Source organism: Megalops cyprinoides, chromosome 10, assembly GCF_013368585.1.
Source record: "Megalops cyprinoides isolate fMegCyp1 chromosome 10, fMegCyp1.pri, whole genome shotgun sequence".
Classification (NCBI taxonomy): Eukaryota; Metazoa; Chordata; class Actinopteri; order Elopiformes; family Megalopidae; genus Megalops; species Megalops cyprinoides.
In genome coordinates, this window is record NC_050592.1 from 12191045 (window position 1) to 12214058 (window position 23014).

At 42.2% G+C, this 23014-nt stretch overlaps 2 protein-coding genes across 5 annotated transcripts in view; both read left to right on the forward strand.

Moving 5' to 3' along the window:
• The window catches only part of LOC118784256 (DENN domain-containing protein 4B-like), a 38278-nt gene extending 21768 nt beyond the window's left edge, over positions 1–16510 (forward strand). For all 4 annotated transcript variants that reach the window (XM_036538358.1, XM_036538357.1, XM_036538359.1 and 1 more), the window contains exons 11-29: positions 365–465; positions 2121–2336; positions 2670–2815; positions 3014–3147; positions 3283–3397; positions 5242–5448; positions 5906–6034; positions 6176–6320; positions 6444–6599; positions 7017–7242; positions 7820–8111; positions 8705–8809; positions 9277–9452; positions 9842–9998; positions 10875–11114; positions 11224–11323; positions 11674–11839; positions 12074–12132; positions 12558–16510. In XM_036538358.1, the coding sequence (XP_036394251.1) occupies positions 365–465; positions 2121–2336; positions 2670–2815; positions 3014–3147; positions 3283–3397; positions 5242–5448; positions 5906–6034; positions 6176–6320; positions 6444–6599; positions 7017–7242; positions 7820–8111; positions 8705–8809; positions 9277–9452; positions 9842–9998; positions 10875–11114; positions 11224–11323; positions 11674–11839; positions 12074–12132; positions 12558–12703 (3016 nt within the window). In that variant the 3' untranslated portion in view covers positions 12704–16510. The remainder of the gene's footprint in view (positions 1–364; positions 466–2120; positions 2337–2669; positions 2816–3013; positions 3148–3282; positions 3398–5241; positions 5449–5905; positions 6035–6175; positions 6321–6443; positions 6600–7016; positions 7243–7819; positions 8112–8704; positions 8810–9276; positions 9453–9841; positions 9999–10874; positions 11115–11223; positions 11324–11673; positions 11840–12073; positions 12133–12557) is intronic.
• A 1087-nt stretch (positions 16511–17597) lies between these two features.
• On the forward strand, positions 17598–21072 carry LOC118784921 (protein JTB-like). Its single transcript, XM_036539401.1, has 5 exons — positions 17598–18563; positions 18671–18711; positions 18964–19049; positions 19708–19787; positions 19988–21072. Exons 1-5 carry the CDS (start codon positions 18490–18492, stop codon positions 20142–20144), a joined length of 438 nt encoding a protein of 145 aa, XP_036395294.1. The 5' UTR covers positions 17598–18489; the 3' UTR covers positions 20145–21072.
• Positions 21073–23014: the final 1942 nt, after the last annotated feature.

The following is a 23014-nucleotide window of genomic DNA, read 5'->3' on the forward strand; positions in this document are numbered from 1 at the left end:
TGCAGAAACCGCTATATCTTTACATTACATTGGAGATTATTGGAACGATTAGCTCTGTGCTTGTAGCTCCTCTTGTCTCAGAGACCTTTTAATTTTTATTATAAAATGTCAGCACGTGAGCTGTGCATATTCAAAAGCTTCCCTTGTTTTGCGAAACTTTAATTATTTAGGCTTAGATTTTTGCCCTGGAAAAGTTATAGACATGCATGCAATAGTACTCTAGCTTTTTGCTTCTACTCCCAAGCTGCTAAGCAACCAGTGCTGGAAAGGGGGTCATGCTTCCTGGCAGCGCGCAGGGACAGCGTGCAGGAAACATGGCAGGGCAGGGCCAGGAAAGTTCCACCTTGTTTTTGCCTCACTTTAGGTCGGAGGACAAGAAACCGCTGTCGTGGAGGTCACTACCCAGGAAGCATGGCAAGACCCTGCTGAACTCCCTCACTAACCTGCGCAAGACTCTGGAGAAGAGTGAGTCATAGTGTGTCTGTGGACAGCATAGGAAAAGCTAATTCCTTTGTTGATGTGTCGGTGTTTATAATGTTCGATGCTGTGCTATGATGACACCTTACGCTCTTCTCATTTATTGCACCTGGCTTTTTATTTCCTTAAAAAGGGTGGATTTCAGCCATGCAAAGTAATAATTGTGAATAACAAACATTGAGAGTAGCTGATTAAATCATGGTCATAACACAGTAGGAATTGTCCAGTCAGCAGATGTCATGTGTGGAATGTCTAAAGAGAAACACATTCGATGTGGGAGAAAAACCATACAAACTGTCTGTTTATAGGAACAAAAATGCATTTAAGGCTTAATTTACGGTTAAATTCATCCTAAATATATGTTTAACTCTAAGACCCACCACCTTATGAAAGAGACTGAAAAAACCATGGACGAAGTATGTGGACACCCCGCCTATTGAGTTCAGATGTTTCAGCCACACCGATTGTTAACAGGTGCATAAAATCAAGCCATGCAATCTCCATAGACAAACCTTGGAAGTAGAATGGGTCGTACTGGAGAGCTCAGTGACTTTAAACGTGGCACTGTCAAAGGATGCCATCTTTGCTACAAGTCAGTTCGTGAAATTTCTGCCCTGCTAGATCTGCCCCAGTCAACTGTAAGTGCTATTATTGTCAAGTGGAGGAGTCTAGGAGCACCAACAGCTCAGCCACGAAGCAGTAGACCACACAAGCTTACAGAGTGGGGCCGCCGAGTGCTGAAGCACGCAGCATGTAAAAACCGCCTGTCCTCTGTTGAATTACTCACTACAGAATTCCAAACTGTCTCTGGCTGCAACAACAGCACAAGAACTGTGCGTCGGGAGCTTCATGAAATGGGTTTCCATGGCCGAGCAGCTGCACAAGCCCGACATCACTACGCGCAATGCCAAGCGACGGTTGGGGTGGTTTAAAGCACGCCGCCACTGGACTCTGGAGCAGTGGAAACGCGTTTTCTGGAGTGATTAATCACGCTTCACTATCTGGCAGTCTGATGGATGAATCTGGGTTTGGCGGATGCCAGGAGAGGGCTACCTACCAGAATGCACAGTGCCTACTGTAAAGTTTGGTGGAGGAGGGATAATGATCTGGGGCTGTTTTTCAGGGTTTGGGCTAGGCCCCTTAGTTCCAGTGAAGGATAACATTAACGCTACAGCATACAGAGACATTTTAGACAATTGTATGCTTCCAACTTTGTGGCAACAGTTTGGGGAAGGCCCTTTCCTGTTCCAGCATGACTGTGCACAAAGCAACGTCCATAAAGACATGGTTTGACGAGTTTGACATGGAGGAACGCCAGAGCCCTGACCTCAACCCCACTGAACATCTTTGAGATGAATTAGAACGCCGATTGCGATTGCCATTTTGCCTGAATGGGCACAAATTCCCACAGACACACGCCAAAATCTTGTGGAAAGCCTTCCCAGAAGAGTGGAGGCTGTTATAGCTGCAAAGGAGGGGGGCAACTCCATATTAATGCCCATGGTTTTGGAATGGGATGTCCAATAAGCTCATATAGGTATGATGTGTCCACATACTTTTGGCCATATAGTGTACATCAGGGAGCTACTGTTGAGAGAGGTGCAGCTCTCTTCCATGCCTTTCTGATCCTCTGTCTCCCTCAGTCTACACTCCTGGGCAGGAGGAGGCCACGCTGGAGTTTCTGCTCACCGACTACGACCTGATATACGGGCGTCAGAAGCAGCTGGAGCTGGAGATCCAGGAGGCCTTCCTGCGCTTTATGAGCTGCCTGCTGCGGGGGTACCGGGCCTACCTGCTGCCCATCACCCAGGCCCCCTCCGAGAGGACCACTGACTGCAGCTCTCTCTTCAACCTGCCAGGTGCTGTGTGTGTGTGTGTGTCTATCTGTGTATGTGTCTGTCTGTATATACGTGTGTCTATGTATCTGTGTATGTGTCTGTCTGTATACACGTGTGTGTGTTTGTGTGGATGTGTCTGTCTGTATATACGTGTGTGTGTATGTGTGTGCGCATGAGTGGGTGTGTGAGTGTGTGCGTGTTTTGTGATTTTAATATGTTGTACACTGTTCTGACAGTATGTAACTTTTTTCCCAGTGAAAAAAATGTCGATTTTTTTTCTCTGTCGAAAATGTAAAAATTCAATGTGAAGATCATACGCTTGTGCTTATGAAGATGATGTGTCCTCTTGTGTAGGGTTCTTGAAGTCTCGGGACCGGACCCAGCAGAAATTCTACACTCAGCTCACCCGCACCCAGATGTTCACTCAGTTCATTGAGGAGTGCTCCTTCGTCAGTGACAGACATACCTGCCTTGAGTTCTTTGATGAGTGCGTTCAGAAGGTGTGGATCATGTATCTAATCAGTAGTGTAATCATGCAGAGGTTTTGCTGAAGCCAGCGCCAATGGGCTGTTGTCACAGCCACAGTCTCGTGCGTGGACATGCGCTTTTTTCAGGTATGAGTCATGACTTTGAGAATGAGTGTGAGCTTTTCTGTTCTGACTCCTCTGCCTCCGTCCCCATTTCCTGGCCTTGGGCAGGTGGATGTGGAGAAGCCGGAGGAGGTTCGGCTCATCGACCTGGATGAGACCCACAGCGGGGAGCACACTGTGTTCATCATGCCCCCAGAGGAGCCTCAGGAGCCAGATGGCTCAGAGTGCCCAGCCCTCTACAGGTGCACACACACGTTATCATGCACACACACACATTCCCGTGTATGCAAATGCATGCATACTCATACATACACAAGCAGCCACGTTGGAGGCTTGCTTGTGTGGAGCTCTGATGTTATTCCTGTGTTTCTGTGCAGCTATGAGACCTTCCCACCCCTGCAGCCAGAGCTTTTCGACCGTCCGCAGGACCAGTTACGTGCTCCAGCCAGAGGGAGCGCCCCCAGCAGCCCCGCCCCTCGACGCACCAAGCAGGTAGACACCAATTCGCTCCAGGGACTCATGGGATGTGGGAGATTCCACATTCTGGAACATATATGGTACACTGATTTCTGTGAACTTCAGGTAGTGGTCCTGTGCTATATCATGAATATATGTGCTTTGCTGGAACATGAAGTCACCAGTCAGTTTTTTTTTTTTTTTTTTTTGCATTCATGAAAGGCAGTCGATCATAATGTACAATTCTCATTAGTTTCATTTCATGAAGTGGTCTGGGTGCTGTAAGAAGTAATGAATATGAATGAATATACTGACACAATATAATTGCACAAGGGATTAGGGAAGTAAGGTCTAAATTATGTCTAGACTGAAACGCATTTGAAAAATCAAACCGGGGCAGTGTAATTCTATATATGTTCATATATCATATAGCTGCTTTTATGGTGTCGCAAGTACAAAATGCAAAAAGCAGTGTGCCATATAGGATCTCTTTTTTAGGATACAGCTGTGTTGGTTTATGTCTAAGATGTCAGGTGTCAAGAGGAGAGAAATGGGGGAAAAGATGACTGAGTATGAGTATTTCACAAATATTTACATTACTGTTGTGTATAGTTAAAAAAGTAAGAAAGGTTTAAATTTCAGTGTAAGTATGTATGCTGCATAACACCGCCCTCTGTCAGTATGTTCAGTGCAGTTTAATGTCTTTTCTTCTTTTTGTTTTTACATCCTTCTCCAAGTTTTGCTCCTTTTGTTTTTCCCTCCCTCGTGTTTTAGATCGCTCTGATCTCGCCTCCTCTGCCCCTTTCTTCTCTTTTGCTCCATTCCTCCTCCTCCTCTTTCTTGTCTCTTTATTCTGTCTTCTCTTTTTCTCCTCAGTCTGTCACATTTTTCCTCTGGTAATTATACCTTTCATTTTTCCAGCCCATCTGACAACTTTCTGAAAGTTTTTTTTTTTTTGGTCTCTTTGGTTTCTTTTGTTTCATTGGTTTCATCTTCCTTAGTGCTAATATTCAGTGTCATACTTTTTTGTCTTTCTTTTTATCTCTGCCAGTACATATTTTTGGTGTAATTTCTTTTTTTTCTGCTTCTCTTTTTCTTTTCTCCACCTCTGCTTCCTCTTCTCCACCCTTTTTGGCTTCATTGGTTCCGTTTTTGTCCGCCTCTGGTGCCCTTCTCCGGTCTGTGATTACAGCTTGTGTCCCCTTGCCTGGCTTGTCTTCTCTTCATCACTCCTTTTCCTTCACTCTCTCTCATCTTCAAGCCTAGTCTCTCTCTCCCTCTCTCGGCAGCTCTGTCCTCTCCCCCTCCCTTTGGTCTGCATCTCCCCCTTCTTCCTGTCTGATCTCATGAAGCTCTAGACCTCGTCCTCTTCATGCCCTGTGCTAACGTCCTCCTCCTCCATTTCTCTCTACCCCATCACTCGCACTTTTGCTTTAGCTAAACTCCTGTATCGACTCTCCACAGCCTCCGTTTCCTCTGTCCGACCAGCTCCCCTGTCTCCCTCATGTCCCTCATCGTCTCTCTCCTTTTCCTCCTCTGTGTTTAGAAGGGAAGCATCCTCCTCTCCTGTGAGGACATATGAGATGTTTCCTTCACATTTAGAGGCCTACAGAGACGCAGTAACACAGCGGGCTAGAAGTTGCTCTCAGGCAACCCCTCATGAACTGACAGAACAACCACAGCTGTAGACTGCTGGGTTATTTATGTTTTAATCCCACTCAAAGTTAAGAAAATGTGTTTGTTATTGAGTACACTAATGAAGGAACCTCATATTTTCCTAGTACCTCCAAACCGATCATCTTATGCAAAATGGTATACTTGTACATTTGTCTCTGTAGGTTGGCTCATTTAGACTTACCACTCCCTCTTTTCCCCGGCAGGAGATCAAACTGGCTCAGAAACGGGCCCAGAAGTATGCATCGGTGCCAGACATGTGGTCCAAATGCCTGCTGGGGCACTGCTACGGTCTGTGGTTCATCTACCTGCCCACCTTTGTGCGGGCGGAAAGCGCAAAGGTGCGGGCCCTGCACACGGCCTACGAGGTGCTGAAGCACATGGAGACCCGGAAGGTGGTGCTGCCTGATGAGGTGAGAGTGGGAGCGCTGCTTGTTTGCCTCAGACAGTCTGTAAGTGTCTGCAGGAACCATTGTGTACTTCAGTCTCATCTCCACTAGGTGGTGCCATTTTCACCAAAATATCAGATTCTTCACTCAGCTCTAGTTGACATCACAGTGGATTACTGCTCTTTGAGGAGTGTGTGTTTTATTTAGACAACCAGTTTTGCTCTCAAAGCTTTATTGTCAGGCTTTGTGTTTCTTTAATGTTTTCCTCAGCACTGTAATTAACAGTAAAATACTAGAATGAACTTATGGAATAGACATGGTATTTACTTAGACACAGTGCATGAAAAACATACTCTAAAGGTGCTCTTTGCATGTAGTAAGGTATTTAAACTTAGTTCACACCGTAAATGTCTAGGTATATCAAATGGATGATAGGATGAGCAGTGATATTAAGGGCATTTGTGTGTTAATTGCTTGACAGGTGTGTTACCGGATTCTGATGCAACTGTGTGGTCAGTATGGGCAGCCAGTACTGGCAGTCCGGGTTCTGTTGGAGATGAAGAAAGCTGGCATCACTCCCAATACCATCACCTATGGGTACTACAATAAGGTGAGTCACCAAGTAAACCTAGGGTCATATATCCACCTTCATCTCTGCAAAGAAAGTCATTACTGTATATGGTACACAGTCTCTTATTGGTTCTGTTTCTTTGCTGTTGTGTTAAGATGCTGTTTTGTACATAACCAACAGGCAGTGCTCGAGAGCAAGTGGCCTTCCACTAATCAGGGTGGCCGTCTGCGCTGGGCCAAGCTCCGAAATGTGATAATGGGCGTCGCGCAGTTTAGACAGCCAATCAAACGGCGGCAGAAGAGCGGGTCTGTAGGATCACGGCCAGGTATGGGCAAAACATGGTGGCTTAGGTGGTAAATTCTTGTGTGGTTTCTTCTTCTAATAAATAATGATAGTATTTGCAGAATTTTACGTGCTGAGCATGTATGCTGTGAATGGCTTCACGTAGATATTCCGGTTGAGCGCACCCCAAAGCCACGCCCACACTCCAGTCTGATTCGCCAGTCCAGTTGGAGTGGGCTGAGTGAAGCCTCCAGCCATGAATCCCTGACCAGTTCTCTGGTGAAGAGCAACAGTCTAAATAGCATGCGGGCATCAACTGACAGTGAGTGGCAGGAAAACACTGTAAAAATTCAAAACGTTGGCTGTCTTACACAATTCTTCATTAATATATACATATGCTTTCTTTCCACCCAAAACATATATCAAGTAATAGCATACCGAAATCAAGTAATTATTACCCATACTGTCCTTGCAGATAGGTAATGAGCATGTTATGTTATACTGCCTAGCTTGCAGGCTGGCCAGCTAACTACTCTATGTAGCTAATTAATTTAACTTAGCTATAACAGGTAGCATACAGATAGCTAGCAGCTAATAGATATTTGTTGCTAGCTATTTGTTAGCTACCATCTCTTTTAAATAGCTAGCTGCATCACTGTTGGAATAGCAGTACAAACATAATTTCAAAAGAGTTTTGTGCAGTGGCTGTTTAATTACAACTGTACCTCTCACCATACAGAGTCTAAGCTGTCCAAGAAGGCAATGGTCCACTGTGCGGGCACAGATGACCCTGCTGCTCGTAAACCCCCTGCTGGTCCCCGTGATGTACTCACACCACCGCTGCCCCCTACTGGCGGCGTAGTGCGGCGCAGCGAGGTGTGTCTATCCACCTTCTACAAGGAGTGTGCTGAGACACCGGACTCTGAGTCAGACTGCATCTGCCAGCCTGGGGAGAGAGATAGCAGGTGAGAGTCAGCGGGGCCCAATGAGGTGTAGGTAACGCATCCAGACTTGGTACATGGGATTCTGTTTTCAGAATCAGAATCAGAATAGACTTTATTGTCATTGCACGGTGGGGGTGCAACGAAATTGTGGGTGGTCTGCAACAGCAGCGCACTGAGGAACATTTATGTAAACAATTTTTTCAATTATAGTTACAGCACCAGTCAAAAGTTTGGAAACACTTGATTCAAGATAATGAGAAACATGCATTCAAAGACATTTTGATCTAAAGACTTATGCTTAAATGCTTGAAATTTGTTTCTTAGTCAGTTATAAATAGTGAAGTTGATGTGTATATATGAATTTCTTTACAAAAAAAAAAATCATTTCAAAAGTATTTTTTGGCTATTTTGAAGAATCAAAAATATCTAATCTAAAAAGTTTGGTCAATGCACAAGTCCATTTGTGTTTTTCATAGTTTTGATGTTTTTACTATTATTCTAAAATATGGAAAGTAGTAAAAATAAAGAAAGAAAGTGTACTGCTAGTGTATGTGCAATTGTGAGATGATAATAAATTGTAATTTAAATTTTCCTCTAGCCCCAGTGGTAGGGCAGCAGGACCCAGGGAGACAGTCGCCCGGAAGGGCGTGGATGAGAACTGTAACAATGTGTCGTCCCCGAGTCGGGGACTCGCAGGGAAGCTACAACAGCTGCTGACTCCCACACGGCACCGGGCCTCGGTCCGGAGAGCCGCGAGCGTGGACGATCGCCGGTCGGGGCCTGGGGGCGTCTCGGGCAGAAGGGTGTCCGAGCAGCGGCAGTCCCGGAAGGCCCACGTGGCAGAGAGTCTGCTGAAGGCAAAAGAACGTCTCTATAACGCTACCTCTGAGGTGAGGGCTGCCATCTGGTTGTGTTTTAAATAGCAGCAAGATTCCCTGTGAATTTTAGGTCATGTAACAGATGTCAGTGTAACTCACTGTACTTGGGGAATATCTTGCTTAAATTCCACAGTATACTTAGTGGATATTTAGAACATGCAGATAAAGAAACGCTTTATGGTCTATTGATAGAGCAGTGCTCTCTTTCTAGACCACCAATGTTGCGTGACTAGTAGATGTAGTGTTAGAGAATATTTCATAATCAGTGGTGCAAATCAATGGTGCAAATATCTGCTATCTAAACTAAACAGTTCTGAGAATGCAAAGTAGTTAGCAACAGAACCTGTCAAGTGAGGCTGGTGTCTTGCATTTCTAACCAAATCTGAATTGATTTATGCTAGGTATTGTACTGTGTAGAATCATAGAAATTATTACAAAAACACTGTAGCTCTTCTCTTTCTCCTGTTTTTTAGATCACAGGACTTCAACATGTTTGTGACTTTTTAACTGTACTTCTTAATTACTTTGTCAAAAGGTATTACTACATTGGAGGTCATGTTGTGATGTGTTTCATTGTGTGTATTGCTTCTGTCCCCTGTCACCAGAGTTCACTTTCAGTCAGCAGTGACATTGACCTTTCGGACACCACTAATTTAACCTTTCAACTCAGAAAGTCTTGGGATGCCACACAGGAAGGGGCGGGGCTTGAGGTAGACATTGTTCTTTTCCTCTGGACTAAAGTCAACTGCAGAGAATTCTGTTAGCCTGCAGTTACAGTGTATGCCAGTGTATAGTGATGCAGTGGTCACATGAAGCTATTAAACTGCAATGAAGCTTTCTCCCAGAAATATGTTATTTAAGTACGAGTAGTTTTCAGATACTACAGAGTATGATTGACTATGAAATGCTCGTGAATACATTCCACTTTGTTTTGGTTTGTAGACAGATTGTGTATACCAGTATTAAGAGGCTGTTGTATGATTCTTGTGACCTGTGATTTATGAAGTGTACCTGCAATCCCTCTGCTTCTGTTTTATGGAAGCACATTTGGCTTTATTGATTTGTCTGATTGAACACACCTCTGTATACTGAGTGCACAGTTCATATCATTTTCACTGTGACAGTGGTGTGCAGGTACTTTCGAATGACAGTGCTGATGGTTCACGTTTGTGTCCAGGTGGTGATGTCCAGCTGCTCCCTGTGCCGGAGCTGTAACTCACTGGTCTATGATGAGGAGATCATGGCTGGCTGGACCTCTGACGACTCCAACCTCAATTCCACCTGCCCCTTCTGTTCTGCTACCTTTGTGCCTCTCTTAAATGCTGAGATCAGTGAGCTGGGCCCAGTCAGCAGGTACTGCCTGCTTGTGATTGGGCGATCCAATCAGTACAACTCCTAGCTTCCTGTTCGCCCAGTTCAGGCTAGGAATAATCAAGCATGCCTTTAGTCTTGGGACAGAAGAGCTAGCGTTTCTAGGGGTCTGCACTACTTTCTGTTGAAGTAAATAGCCACTTTTTGGTAATGAATGTCATTGTTTCCGTAATGCAGCCACCTTAACCCTCATCCTCATTCTGAAAGTACAAGCTGTCAGAAACTAATAAATGTTTGTGCCAGTCTAGGCTTTTGTGAAGGCTGATTATCTGTTGAGGTTCAGGCACCTGCTCAAACATAAATAAAGCACCCAAACACATGCCAGACTATTAACCAAACAAAGACTGACTCACAGTGTTGTGTGTTTGCAGCTTGGAGCGCAGCAACTGGAACTTGGAAGATGGGCAAGATGCTGGTACTATGCCCCCTGGTGGACAGGAGGGATTCTTGCGGCACCTTTACAATGGTGTGAGTGAGGACTCAAGCTCAGAGACCAGTGGATACTCAGAGAACAGCAGCACTACCATGGTACTGTCTGTGTTAATTATGTTTGCCTCCTTCCTCTGTTACCCACCACTTTCCATTGTATGTGTTTTTATTGATCATTTATTGTAGTATTATGTATTTATTTGGCAAGAAACTTTAATCAGGGCAGTAGGGAAGTATAGTATCACCAGTAGCAATAACTGTAAATACCTTTTTGTACTCAAATCCATAGGTGAGGATAACTCCAAATCCACTTTGCAAGCACAGTACAAATTGTTATTTCAGGTTATTGAGTTATGTGTGTTCTTATTCAAGTAACTTATAAAATGGAGACAGACTGATTGGTTTTGCTCAGCTGTGACCTAGATGTTGCAAACACAATAGATGTTGCTACGCAAAAGTGACATCACCCGGGATGTACCATATGATTAGTTTATATAAATGAGTGCCAAGATAGATGGATGTCTTTTTGTTTGTGTATTAACATTCTGCAAGTGAATATGAATATATTAATTGCTTCAGATCTATTTCAGCACGCGTGAATTCTGCATGCTCGGATATTTTTACATCTTTTGTAGTGTCCCTGTGTGGTTATCGGTCCATGCATTTTTGCATGCAACTGTTTAGCCTTGTGCACTAGTCAGGTAGTATGTACAGTACCAGTAAAAATGGAAGAACTTTGAAGAATCTAAAATATAAGATAGTTAAGATATTTTGATTTGTTTAGCAGTTTTTTGTCACTGCATAATTCCATTTGTGTTATTCCATAGTTTTGATGTCTTTGCTATTATTCTGAAATGTGCGAAATAGTAAAAATAAAGAAAAACCCTCCTATGAGTAAGCGTGTCCAAACTTTTGACCAGTACTGTATGTGTACCATGTGTCTTTGTCTGCATAAAAATCTGTTTGTGTGTTCAGGGTTCATCTGTTGGCGGGCCGCCTTTGGTGACGGTGGCCTACGTGAGCCCCCTGGTGCTTCGGAAGGAGCTGGAGAGCTTGCTGGAGAATGAGGGGGAGGCGGTTCTCTCGCAGGGCTCGCTCGTCGACAGCCACTCCATCATATTCTGGAATCTGGTGTGGTATTTCCAGCGCCTCGGCTTGCCCAGCAACCTGCTGCAGCTCATCCGCTCCTCGCAGCTGGCCGCCCAGCTCAGCCAGGTAATCCGGTCGGTCTGCATCAGTCTAGTGGGTTTTCATGTGTTCAGAGCTTGGTAGTTTTAGCGGAGTTTTCCTTTCACCGTTTGACACGTTTCCCTGTGTGTTTCAGAGCACGGAGAACTCAGCAGTGCGCGTGAGGCTGCTGTGGGACACTCTGACCCCTGATATCGACCAGTGGCCACCCCTCTACGTCCTCTGGAGGATACACAGTAAGACCCTGTCTTTCACACAACCCCGTAAAACACTGCACTACCAGCCCTTTTCATTCTGAGCAGAATAACTGGACTGATAGTGTTTAGGGATTTGGAAAGGCGATTTAAACTGACTTCGGCCTACGTTTTAAAAGAAAAATTCCAAGGTTTTGGGTAGAGCCTGGGTTTTGGGGAGAGCCTGGAATGTCCGATTAGTTTGACATTTGTAGAACATTCAGAGTTATGATTTAATAACAACTGGCTGTCCAAAACAGTTTGGTTTTAGGAATTCCACTGCACATATGTTCTCTGTGATGGGTTACTCTCTCTCCCTCTCTTTCTTTTTTCTTGCTCTCTCCTTCTTCCAGGCGGGATGCCCATGCGTAGCTATAGCTGGAGGAGGCACAATCACCCCTTCACCCTGGCCTTCCTTGAGGAGGTGCTGCGCTGGGTGGGCATGAACGAAGTGCACAAGGCAGTCACTCTCTTCCTGGATACAATTGCTAAGCAACCGGGCACTCCCCGGATACAAAGGTGAGCAACAGAAGAAAACGGCAACATAAGAGAAGACGCACTCATACATAATGCCTATTAATTATACAGTTAGTTCAAGACTGTCATGGTTGCTGTGGCTCTGTGAATGAATGTGTTGATGTTTGTTTGTCGTGATTTATTAATAACTGAGTATTACAGAGTGTATAGTGAAGTTTTATTGTCCAGACACGCCAGTTTGTTTGACATGAGTCTGACATGAGTGTTGATCTGTAGGAGCCTGTACCGAGAAATCCTGTTCCTCACGCTGGCTGCCATGGGCAAGGATCATGTCGGTAAGATGGTCTTCCCATTGTGTCATTACTGCACAGACCCACTACACCAGCTGTCTAAGAAACATCCAGGGTACAATAAGAACATACATCCTTGTGCTTATTCCCAAATCCAATTTTCTTTTTTATCTTCTACTTTTTTGCTTACCGTGCCTGAATTTTTCTATCAGCCATTGTTGAGTGTGCGTTGGTTCCATTACTTAGGTTTGGCAGATGTAAATGCATTTATCCATCACTTGCTCCTTTTCCTACAAGCTGTGCTGTGACGTAACATCCTCATCTCAAACCAAGTACTTCCTCACATACACAAAATAGGAGCCGTTATACAGGGTTCAGGTCATTTCATCCAAGTGTTTTCTGTTAAAACCAAGCAGCCTGATGTTACCTTGTGGCTTTACTGACACAAGCTGCCCTCTCCTGCCCCCTAGCTGCTTTCGATAAGAAGTACAAGACAGCCTACGCCCGTCTGACCGGCTCCCTGGGACGAGAGGAGTTGCGCCAAAAGCGAGCCCAGCCGCCCAGCCCCAAAGCCGTGGACTGCCGACGCTGCTTTCTGGTTCCGCTGGAGTGCTGATCCCCACCACCAGGGGGTGACACTGCAACACACGCACCCACAGACGCACGCACTCAAAAGACCGGCTGCCTCAAACATCCCAGTCCGAGCTCCTGTCACCGTTGCTATAGTCCGGCCGTACCATGCTCAGACTTCTGTCTCTTATACCTCATGGTGCTTTTGTCTGGATCCCCCGATTCCACACTTAAGTTCCATTCACTCCAGCCATCAAACTATCTCCCCCAGCCTCCCACAACCACTGCTAAGGGCTGTCTGTAGTGCTGATATAGCCTGGCACATATTTCATCCCCTGTACTATATGCTTCATTGTTCTACTTGCTCCCTGCCCCGATCCCTATCCTACTATTATCTTTTCATCTCATCTGATTTTAAGGTCTTTAATGGAGATACATAGTATTAATGACTGTCCACCCCTCGGTTCACCTGTTAAAAGGTGTGTCTTAAAAATTAGACATCCATAAACAGGTAAACTTGGAACTCATTCAAAATAGAGATGAAGGGTACAGTATTTCCTAGTACCAATAACAGAATACCATCTCTCTTTGATCTGACAAATATATATCATGCTATTCATGTTATGAAACGACACATTGCAAAATGATGCAGTACATGCAAGAGACATAATCCCAAAATTCAAACTATGCATCCACTGTGAATGATAACATGCTTTTTCTCCAGCTAGATATACATGCATGACAGAATCCAACAGTCCCATTTCAGTAATAACATGATAAACTATTGCTACAAACCTGAACTTGATAGTTTGTATCCAGTCCCCATAATACATAGTACCTTACCACTGCTCCAGGTCAAGGTAAACTGTAACCTGTGGATAAGAAACACACCTTAAAATATTTCTTCCAGTAACTCCGACATGGTTATTGGGGAGTGAGTAAAAACTATTTTACCTTCCCTTTACAAAAAAGTCTAGTTACCTCAGTTATGATTTTTATATTAAATACTCCACCACACTCTACATCTGAGTTTATCGCTAAATCCAGATGCTTAGGGTGAAATAATGAGGTGCAATAATTCATCACTTGGGGAGTGAGACAGCAGCCTGCGTTATTTCATTAGTAGGGGGTGCAACAGGAAATGACATTGATTCAGCAATTCTGTGAGAAGATCACAAGGACATGGTGAGCAGCCCAGGAGCTGTCTGTGCGCTTTATATCAGCTCAGGACACACCAGAAACAAGCTGTGGCCAGAGAAAGGGAAGGAACTGATGGAAAAGATGCAATGCTTTTGATGGCCAGAGGCAGGCGCTAAAGGCAGGTGGAGGGATGGAGGGGCTACAGACACTGACAGTTGAGCTGATCATGAGAATCCCTCCTCAACCGCTCCCCTGACACCTGCCTTGCAGCCGTAAACCAAACGACTTCACAGACTCACAGAGATGATTTAATTCAGTTTTGTTTTGTATATTTTTTTGTTTGTTTTGTTTTAAGTGTTACTGTATGGGGTTGTTTCAGCTGGGGGGTGGGGTAGGGTGAGTTCATTAAAGGTCCGCTGAACTCTGGGGGGGGGATATTAAAGGTGACTGACAGAGAACGGGGATGTTGATGTTGATGTCATACGTTTTACCCACATTGTATTCCTAGTTACCTCGTTTTAAAGTTCTTGTTCCCCGATAAATGTGATGGGTATGTTTATGTCTTCTGCAGATGTTTTTATGGGATTTTTAAAGTCATCTTAAGGTAGTAGTTTGGGAAATGTCATTCAGACAAATAGGACATGCTCATAATTAAGGGAAACGTACAAAACGTAAACGACACAGTGCTGTAATCTTCCCAGGGCTGTGCGTGGCCTCCCACGTACTGAATCGCCACACAGATGTATTCCTTTAACATAAACCTCATCTCACCCGAAAGAAGGCTAGCTTCTTGAGCTTCTTGTGCTAGAACTACCTTTTATTCAGTGATTGTAAGTATCTGATACATAACATGCAACATATCAGTTTTCAATTAGAAATCTCATTTAGTGTAGGTCTAGATCTTGTTCTCACAAAATGAAATGATCAATTTACTAGCCTTACAGTACAGTTAAAACCACCATCAGAGCTGACTTTAGAAGAGCTTGTGAAGACGTTGCTTGGTTCCCTATTAGGTCTTTATGGCTCCTGTAATTGACTCTATTTGGTTATAGTGAACATTGGTTATTAAGAGATTTTCACCATTTTTGACTGAACAACATAAAAATTGACTAACATATGTACTTCTGCTCAAAAGTAACCACATTGTTGAATGCCAGTTGGTATAGACTGCTGGTGTGATATTGCATGTCTAAAGTTCCTGTTTGGAGCAGTGAAACCAGCTCTGCCGTAGGAAAGGGTAGGTTAGCCTGTCCTTTCCTAGTCTAACCTATCTTTCATTGCTATGACTTCCTGAAAAAATGGGATCACCTCTAGGTGTAAGATGGTCAGTTAGACACCTTGTTTTTCTGGTTCGTATCTGTCGTATGAAATATACAGCAAGAACCGATACATGATTGAAAATTTCTTTCTGTTTTGGCAGCTGACTGAGGAAACTTGGGTGAACTGCCATCTCATACAGCTCATAAAGAGGTAGAGCTGAAAAGTGCAGCAATGAGAATGATGTCACTGTTCAGCATAGTTTCAGTGTTAAAGGATGAGAAGAATATGTTTGAAATAACAGATATGTGGATTTAGTAGATGGGCATTTTTTGAGAAAAAAAGCAATATTTCCCTGTTCAAAACTATGGATAATGTGTCCATCAATGAGAACAAATGTTTTTTCCTACCCCTGTGCTTATCAAGACTGACAAAACCAGCAAAGGGCAATATGCCAAAGTGAGTCATGTCAAACTTGCAATTTTGGAATGGTGACACATTCTGGAGGAATTATAAAGTTTTACTTCTAGGCCATTGTATTTCAAAGAACGTGACTGCAAATGATTTAAGAGGGAATTTCAAATGTCACTTTTTATTTTTGTATGGGCAAATGAACAAAAGAATGAAGAAAACTTTATTTAAGATTTACTTTTCATGTTGTGTTTGCTGTTGTAATTTATATGGCTGTGATTTCTGTTGTAAATGTATTGTTTTTAAAAAACAAACAAAGACCCCCTACCCCCAAAAAAAGCCTGGTTCAATGTATTTAATGCATGAAATTGAGCATATGATGTTTGTCTTACTTTTGATTGCGTTGTGGGGTGTGGAAACCTCATTTGTAACTACCTGGCTATCTATTTTAGAAGTGAAAAACAAAGATCAAAGGCTGTTGCTAGCCTACAGAAGTGACACAAGGTTCTAGATGGTATATTTGATGAAATACTGTAATATGAGGTTGTAGTAAGCATCCCAGATGTATCCCTGGCTCTGAGGCAGCTTTTCAGAACATCCTTTGCTAAATGGCGGAGCATGTCCTCAATTGTCCTGAATATGAAAACATTCCCCATATCATTACACACACATTAATGCTAAAATTATTTGAGATATAGCAGGTAAATTTGACGATCTTCTCAAAATTGAAAGACATTTACAGCAACAATAGCTAGTCTCACCACTTTGATCATAACAATGGAATTTCTGGCAGATAGCTAGTTACATTGAACTTAATGTTACAACAGATTAAATTATCTGTTGTAACCCAAACACATCTTAAAATGCTGTATTTTTACATGGGATAGGTAGAGGCTGGATTTAAACTGATGGAATTTAGAGTCAATGACACAAGGCGAATTCTGTAAACAAGGTATCCAACCAAGTGCATCAGAGGCACATGAAACAAGTTAGGGAAGCAGAATAATGATCAGCGTTGATGTGCAAGCCTGTTTGATGTCAAGGATGGTTTTTTGGGGCTGCGGAATAAATTTGGAAATGTATCAATTTGAAATGAATTTAAAAACAGGTTATATTTATACAGCATAACACAGTAAAACAAAATCTTATTCTTTTGATCCAGTCAGTCCTTTGAGTGGAATCATCCTTGTTTACTTTTGAAATTCCAATTTTCCAGTTTTAGTAATTGCCTATTGTTCATTATGTTTTCAGGTGTGGGTCAAGCTCCTCTTAGCAGTACCCTCAACTGTCTGTTAATGATGTCATCTCATTAAGCTGTCCTGTCTGCTGTTTACACCCATGCTCAACGGCTTTGACTGTCACAATGGGTTTTGTTTATTCTGGTTCCTTTAGTTCTCTGTATAAACTTGTGCCATGAACCAATATCTTATTCTGTTAATCCTTTTTAATACATGTATATAATCCAGGAAGAAAACAACCCACCATAATTAAAATTATTTTGTTTTTTAGTGATAGCTACTTTCCTTTTTTACAGAAAACACTAGGTACATACCGAACATTCATATTCATAAAGGCAAAATAGTAACATTGAAATGTAGTACTCTTTTAGTATTATTTTGTTTTAATGCCCATCATTACACGTGGTAAGGTGATTTCTGAGATGTAAATGATGATGTAGCTGAATTTTTAATACAAATATTTAATTATATATTTTTAAATAATCTGTGGTAATAATATATAAATAAATATCAGATAAATAATATAATTCATTAGTTTATTTCAGAGTAAAAAATACTTTCTTGCACATGCAAAATATCCACTTTAATTTTATGTCAGTAGATTGAACGGTTTCAAAGGTAATATGAAAATATTTTTATAATAACACAAAATGCTTTGATTTTATATAATGGTCTTGTTGGCTGTCATATGTCAAAAGCAATATATTTTTCATTTCTCCGGGGATTTGGTGAAAGTAGGGGTACTGGGTGTTATTCACAGTTACAATATTAGGTGAGACATATGGCTGCAGGTAACAGGTGTTCTTCGTTGTGTCGGTAACTGCTTGTGCGCTGACAGTGTAACGGTGAGATTAGCACGTTGGGGTGTAAGGGGATCACAGAAACAGCGCTTAGTGTACGGAGGTGGAACGAAAACCGGGGTTAGAATTTACGACGCCAGAACCAGAGAAAGTTGCGCAGCACTTGGTACCATCTGCGCAAAGACGTGCGTTTAAGACCATCGGGCTGCGATTCCTGTACGGCTTTGCGCAGGGCTGCGTAAAATTGATCCTTACGAATGCATTCGGACTTAGCCAATATTACTACTCAAGATGGCCGCCTCAGAGGAAAGGTAGTGACAAGCAAGCCAATTAGCTAGCTATGTCCTCTGAAGATACAACTTAGCGTGTAGTTGTATATTGCACTGTTTTGTTTTGACAGTTGATAGCCGCATGTGAATTTGTGTATCCATGTTAATGACAGCGAGGGTTACATTGTAAAATATTTTACGAGGACCCCAAGTTCACAGATAAATAGATAGCCATTTGGACTATGTCGCTAGCTGGAAAGCCGTCCGGCATATTACATAGCCTGGAAACAGCGTGTTAACTTTTTCATAGCTGTCTCGTCTAGCTATCAAGAAATTATAAATACGACATTTGTTTTGACTTCACCCAGTGTCGCAATTTGTCAGCGTTCCAAGATAGCTAGCTAGAGCCTAGCTACTGCTGCCTCCGAAAAAGTTTGACAGGCCATGCTGTCGTTGAAAACAGCCCCAGAGATAACAAACCTTTTGGTAGCTAACGTTAGCAGTACTTCTATTTTCTATTTAACTTTCGTCCGTCAGAATAACCAGTTTGATCAGTTGAGCGCCAGAGCAAAGGCACTTAAGTGCGTGACCGCCAGTTAAGCACAGTTTGTTTCGTATTATATTTACCTCTCTTGAATTAAACAGCTACAGCACTAGAGAGGTCCAGCGATTATGCCAGTGTAGATTTAGCCCTGGGGTGGCGCTTGCCCTGGCAGAATGGAGAGCGATTGCAGGATCTGTGCAAGAGCCCTGGTCATCTACACGCTTCTCTTTGGCTGGATGTCTGTCAGGTGAGGCAGAAAATGTATGGGACCTTAATGTTCAGCAAAGTGTTATATAACATACCTTTATGCAAAACTCCCCAGAGCTTCGTAATACTGTTTCTTCATTTTTCCAGAGTGCTTGGTGCTGCTGTGTCAACCAAAGGAAATAGTTCAGGTATGGTTACTTTTTCATTTACCATGCTGGTTGAAAGGTACAGTACTGGCATTGTATTAATGCAGTTTTCCATTTCCTCAATGTTATTTTAAAGCAGTATCCCCACAAACATGAGCACATGTCATGAGCTTGAAGGTGTGGCATGACACTAGGTAGATGTGATACACCAGTTGTTGTCAAGGTGTTTCACTGTTGTATTTGTGTACTAAAGTGAAGCGGCCCAGCTTTCTGTGTCTGTTGGACCTCTTGCAGTGATGGATGCTGAGACCACACCCTGCTGGCAGGTGGAGGAGTTTGTGGTGTCGACAGAGTGTACCCAGTGCAGTGATTTCCAGGCCGTGAGTACCAGCAAATCTCGTATACTTGCATATTCACTCTCTGTGTTTAGCTCTGTTACATGTTTACAGACCCAGGAGGTTTAGAATAAATGTTAGTTTTGACATCTCCATCAGTGTGTCTGCAGCTGCTAAAAAAGCACTGTGCATTCCAAGGCAGAGCTGAGGTTCAGTCTGGGCAGGTTTATGTGCTGCAGTTGTCTACACACAAGAAAAATGCTGGGACCTGATAAGGAAGTGTTTTTAATAAAATGCGTTTCAACAACAGCAAATTGCTGTTGTTGAAACCAATAATCCCTCTTAATCTGACATGCACTAGCACTGTTTGAAACTAAACTCGGAGAAATATTTTGTTAGCTCGAGACAGAAAATTTGTATTTTTGCCAGATTGTAGAATTTGGATTTTAGGCAGATTTTAAACATCCTCAATACACCAGCAAAACATACTTAATAAAGAGCTTTCCAGATAAATCATAATACTTGTGTGTGCTGTATATAGGAGATTTGTTGGTTTTCCATGATATATTTGGGTTGCTGCAAGTTATGACTTTCAGGCCATTTTTTATGAAAAAGTGAGCATGCTGTGGTCAAGGGGACAAGAAATGTACCTGCACTATGAATCATCCAGCCCCCTTGTAACATTCTTCTCTGACCTTTCTAGAAGACCAGGTCAGAGTGCAGCTCAACTGGATACGTGGAGATGGTCATTTGCACCAAGTCCAACAAGGATGAGTACAGGAGGTGACTGCCTGCATTACTTACATTTTTATCTTAGGTCATTGGTGCAGACTATTACACTGGACTCTTTTGCATGATAGGTTCACATTCTGAGGGAGAGCCTACTGTTTCTTGTGTGCTACGTATCACCATAAGATCAGTTTCATTTTGACTCAGTTTGATTTCAGTGTATTGTCTGTCTTCCTTTTTCCTCCAAACGCCAGCTGCCGTTCATCCGTGATGGAGGAGCAACTCTTCTGGAGATTTGAGGCCTCCATGTTGGGCCTGACTGTCTTTTTTGCCTTGCTTGTGGTATCCCGTCAGCGGGCCCTGGATCGCTTGGCATCAGAGAAGGTCCGCAAGCAAATTGAATCCATATAGACAGTGTCCTGAGATGGGGAAACAGCTGGACCCAGCAAAGCTCAACCCTGAATGTGACCTCATATTTAGTGACAAGGCAAGCAGTGTTTGAGTGTCCTTAGATGTCTTTGAGTGTCGTACTGATTTCCATCTCAGCCTAGGCTTGTCTGTAGCAGATCTTTTTCCAGAAGAGCTGAGTGACTTGATATGAGTATAACTTCCACATCTAAGACACAGCTGGTCACTTTTGCCACTGCCACCTGGGTTTTCTTTTCAATTTTAAAACCCCTTAATGGTAACATTCTGTGAGGTATTTTGTACTAATATACATTGAACAGCAGTATCAATGCAAAAGATTTCACCCAGAGACTGCATATTCCCAGTTATCTGAGCTATTTTGTTTTTAGTCAAGGCAAACTTATCTGGAATGGTATGCTCATCCAGACTGGAAATATAAGCAATGAAAACTGTAGTAATGCAACTGTGAAGTGATTCCGTGATTTGAAAAATTGTTTGCAGAGTGACAGTGTTAATTTGTTACGGTACCGGTGCTTCAAAGCTCATTGTGTTGAAAACACAGCCTCCGTTATGAAGTCTCTGTAATGAAAAGGAAATCTCAGGGAAATCTGACAGCCAGCCAAGCACAATGCAAGGTGTAGTGGTTATGGACAGCATAACAGTAACAATAACAGTTCACTTGAATTGTTAGCCTAAAACTCAGATTGTTGTCACATGGAACTCTTTTCTTTTTCACAAGTGTAATATACATAGTTTTTACACAGAAACTGAAGACATGCTCCATACTCTTTTGATTTCCTAATTTTGCATTTTATTTTCAGCCAAAGCATAGAAGAATGGCATCTATTTTCTCTCATAGTTTTCAACCAGTGTGTGGATACAGGTATTGGCTAAGTGGATTGGATCAGGCTTTGACTGTGTTATGACTGAGCCAGCATAGGTTCTTGAGAGCCATATGTTAGGCCTATATATATGGCTCTATGACTAAAAAGCAATTTGTGGTATTTAAAAATAATGGGTTTGTCCAACCAAGGAGACACTGGTTTTAGTAACTGATCTTAGTTGGACATATAGATCAATGGATTATTGGAATCACCTGCATCATTGATTCTTTAAATATGTCTTTGAATACTGAGTTGAATGTGCTGACATTGGCATTGCACTGAGAATTGTCAGGTCATAAAGCAGCTGCTACAGTGTAATCAGCATTGTAGTTAAACATAAAATATTCAAGATTCCAGTCTAGGGTCTTTGAATATCATATACTTTTCATCACAAAAAACAGGGAATAGGAAGAATATTGAAAGTGATTCAGAAAGCAGTCTTACTTAAGTAATCACAGGTACCAGTTCTGTAATATGTGTTTTCCCCCCACAGTGATGTCATCTGCCCTTGTAGAAATAATGTTACCAATTTTTAAAATAACATGCAGTAGTGTTGAAATTTGCCTGGGGCACATTTTTTTTTTTTACAGAAATCAAATGTTTCTGGCTTCCAGGATTTGTTAAATGAGCAGACAGTGTGTCTCTGGTCCTGAAACAATTTTGTTGTTATGTTAGTTTGTGCTCGTGGTCATGCCTCTCGGTAAATATGGTGCTGCTTGTCATTAAACTGGGAATAAGAATGTTCAGCTATCTTAAAAATAGCTTTGCACTGGGGTTTGTTGTATTTTTGTGTTAGAGCTAGATTTCTGTTGTTTTATTATCTAACATTGTTTCAGCTAAATTATTTATTTATTAGCACTTTCATGTCATATTCAGATTTGTTTTCTGTAAGTAAAGCCATAAATGGATGATAACATGAAATTGCATAACCTATAATACAGATACAATTTAAGTCTAGCCTTTGAGTAAAATTCTCCATGTATTGCTAGCTTTTTAACCTAACTGGGATGCAATTGTTTTAACCTTGCGCATAAACAGCATGTCATCAGCTCTCTTCCTTTTCTTTTATTTAGAGTTGAAAATTGAACAATCCATGTGTAAAGCAGATTAAAAAGGTCAGTATTTTCAGTCCCATAGACCTTTAATTTTGCACAGCTACCTTGATAAGTTGATGACAGATGTTTTTTCATCTTATCACTTCTACAAAGATATGCTTTTATTTAGAGGTGTGAAATAGTACTGGGAGAGTTGAACTGAGTTGTTACACAACCTACTAATGATTTTTTTTTTTTTTTTATGGAGAGGGTTGTGGTTTAGGCTTAATTTTTCTCTCTTCAGTTTACATAGTGTAATAAGTCAATATTATATCAAATTGATTTCCATGAAATATCTGAGAGGTCTGTAAGCTTCCCACTGCCAACAGATAAGGATACTGTGCAGAGTGAGGACGCAGTGGAGTGTGGGAGAGCTCAGGTTTAAATTTAGCAGACTCGCACTGAGATGTCCCATTAGTATTTATAATCTGTCGGGCGGAGGCATGTGTGACGAATTCAGGAGCATAACAAAGAAATGAAGCATACATTGTTCAAATTATCTTGTTCTCTTTTATTCATAAAATATTCTCTCTGTATTTATATTTAAAAACATTTGTAAAAATTACAGTGAAAGTACAGTAAAAGGAGGAAAGTTATATCATGGTGATGTGAAGAGATTTGTGACTTTTTTCTGAGAGCACTTAAGGACAAAACCAAGAGGTCATTCAAAAAAAGGAAAAAAGTTTAAAATGATCTGTAACCAGAGTATTTTTCTGACGAACCAAAGACACATCTTCAACATATTTATAGTGAATTGAGTACACCCAATGTACTGCAGGTGGGGTCACAAACATTTGAGGAAGAAATAGTTGCACTTGGAGCCTTGTGGACAGTCGCATAGCTGGCCAAACCGTGCTCCCTTTTTCACTGAGCAGAAATCACCGACGTTACACTG